Source organism: Malurus melanocephalus, unplaced genomic scaffold, assembly GCF_030028575.1.
Source record: "Malurus melanocephalus ecotype Western Australia unplaced genomic scaffold, MMel_1.1 scaffold_1698, whole genome shotgun sequence".
Lineage (NCBI taxonomy): Eukaryota > Metazoa > Chordata > Aves > Passeriformes > Maluridae > Malurus > Malurus melanocephalus.
This window is the reverse complement of record NW_026624930.1, coordinates 14,336-17,062: the sequence shown is the minus strand read 5'-3', so window position 1 is coordinate 17,062 and position 2,727 is coordinate 14,336. Positions and strand designations below refer to the sequence as shown.

At 62.6% G+C, this 2,727-nt stretch overlaps 1 protein-coding gene across 1 annotated transcript in view; it reads right to left on the bottom strand.

The window, feature by feature from the left end:
- LOC130587265 (OTU domain-containing protein 5-like) overlaps positions 1-1,268 on the bottom strand; it is a gene marked incomplete at both ends in the record, with an annotated part of 8,565 nt that extends 7,297 nt beyond the window's left edge. The window contains 2 exons of the mRNA XM_057388237.1: positions 6-84; positions 1,176-1,268. Coding sequence (XP_057244220.1) covers positions 6-84; positions 1,176-1,268 — 172 coding nt within the window. The remainder of the gene's footprint in view (positions 1-5; positions 85-1,175) is intronic.
- Between the last annotated feature and the right edge of the window lie 1,459 nt (positions 1,269-2,727).

Here is a 2,727-nt window from a genome sequence, read left to right as displayed (position 1 = left end):
GTGGCAGGTGCTCTTGCGCTTGCGGTTGATGTAGGTGGTGAAGTCCTCGGTGACGTAGTTGGAGAAATAATCGGCGTTCTTCATCTGGGGACAGCAGGGACAGTGTGATGGGGACAGTGGGGACACACTGGGGACAGTGGGGATGTGATGGGGACAGTGGGCACAGTGTGATGGGGACAGTGGGGACACATTGGGGACAGTGGGGATGTGATGGGGACAGCGGGGACAGTGTGATGGGGACAGCGGGGAGGGGACAGTGGGGACAGCAAAGACAGCGGGGACAGCAGGGTGGGGATGGTGGGGACAGTGTGGTGGGGACATTAGGGACAGTGAGGACAGTGTGATGGGGACAGTGTGGTGGGGACAGTGTGGTGGGGACAGTGCGGACAGCAGGGTGGGGATGGTGGGGATGTGGTGGGGACAGTGGGGTGGGGACAGCAGGGACAGCGGGGACAGCAGGGTAGGGACAGTGGGGACGTGATGGGGACAGCAGAGACAGTGTGGTGGGGACAGTGTGGGGACAGTGTGGTGGGGACAGCGGGGACAGTGTGGTGGGGACAGCAGGGACGTGGTGGAGGCAGCGGGGACAGTGTGGCAGGGACAGCGGGGTAGGGATGGTGGGGACAGTGTGGTGGGGACATTAGGGACAGTGAGGACAGTGTGATGGGGACAGTGTGGTGGGGACAGTGGGGACACCGGGATGGGGACGGGGGGAGGAGAGCAGGGACATTGGGAATGGGAGCAGGGAACACTGGGGACACTGGGAGAGCCCTGGGGACACTGGGGACAGGAGCAGGGGACACTGGGGACACCAGGAATGGGAGCAGAGGACACCAGGGACACTGGGAGAGCCCAGGGGACACTGGGGGACATTGGGGACAGGAGAAGGGACACTGGGGACATCAGGAGAGGCTTGGGGACACTGAGGGAAGCAGAGGGTACAGCAGCCTGGTCCCTCCCAGTGTTCTGAGCACTCTCCCAGTCCATCCCAGTCCCTCCCAGTCCATCCCAATGCCCCCCCAGTCCATCCCAGTCCCTCCCAGTGCCCTCCCAGTGCCCTCCCAGCTCACCCCAAGCACCCCAAGCTCCTTCCAATCCCTCCCCAGAGGCTCCCAGTATAACTCCCACCACTCCAGCCCCCTCCCAGTTGCTCCCAGTTGCTCCCAGTTCCTCACCAGATAATCCATGCAGTGTTTCCGCACCACCTCGTGCATGTCCTGGTCTCCGTACACCTGATCAGCTGAGGGAGGGGACACGAAGGGGACNGTGGCAGGTGCTCTTGCGCTTGCGGTTGATGTAGGTGGTGAAGTCCTCGGTGACGTAGTTGGAGAAATAATCGGCGTTCTTCATCTGGGGACAGCGGGGACAGTGTGATGGGGACAGCACAGAGGGGACAGTGGGGACAGTGGGGACAGCGGGGACAGTGTGATGGGGACAGCACAGAAGGGACAGTGGGGACACATTGGGGACAGCGGGGACAGTATGACGGGGACAGTGGGGACACATTGGGGACAGTGGGGATGTGATGGGGACAGCGGGGACAGTGTGATGGGGACAGTGGGGACAGTGTGATGGGGACAGTGGGGAGGGGACAGTGGGGACAGCAGGATGGGGATGGTGGGGACAGCGGGGACAGCAGGGTGGGGACAGTGGGGACACATTGGGGACAGTGGGGATGTGATGGGAACAGCAGGGACAGTGTGGTGGGGACAGCGGGGAGGGGACAATGGGGACAGCAGGGACAGTGGGGACAGCAGGATGGGGATGGTGGGGACAGTGGGGACATTAGGGACAGTAGGGACAGTAGGGACAGTGGGGACAGTGGGGTGGGGATGGTGGGGATGTGGTGGGGACAGCGGGGACATTAGGGACAGCGGGGACAGTGTGGTGGGGATGGTGGGGTGGGGACACGGGGGACAGTTTGGGGACAGTGGGGACACATCGGGGAGAGTGGGGATGATGGGGACAGTGGAGACAGCGGGATGGGGATAGTGGGGACACATTGGGGATAGCAGGATGGGGACAGTAGGGACAGTGGGGTGGGGACAGCGGGGACCGTGGGGACAGTGTGGTGGGAACAACAGGAATGGCAAGGACAGTGGGGACAACAGGGACAATGGGGGACAGCAGGATGGGGACAGCGGGGACACATTGGGGACAGCATGGGGACAGCATACCCAACAGCGGGGATGGCAGGGACAGTGGGGACAATGGGGGACAGCAGGGACGCAGTGGGGACAGCACGTGGGGAGAGCAGGTCGGGGACAGGGACAGTGGGGACAGGAGCGGGGGACACTGGAGACACTGAGGACACAGGGGACAGGACTGGGAGAGCCCTGGGGACACTGGGGACAGGAGAGGGAGACACTGGGGACATTGGGAGAGCCCTGGGGACACGGGGGGAAGTGGCAGGAAACAGCAGCCTGGTCCCTCCAGTGTTCTGAGCACCCTCCCAGTCCATCCCAGTCCATCCCAGTTCATCCCTGAGCACCTCAGACTCTTCCCAGTCACTCCCAGTATAAATCACACCACCCAGAACCCCTCCAGTTCCATCCCAGTGCCTCCCAGTCCATCCCTGAGCTCCCCAGGCTCTTTCCAACAGCTCACCAGTAGCTCCCAGTATAACTCAGACCACTCCAGCCCCCTCCCAGTTCCTCCCAGTTCCTCCCAGTTGCTCACCAGATAATCCATGCAGTGTTTCCGCACCACCTCGTGCATGTCCTGGTC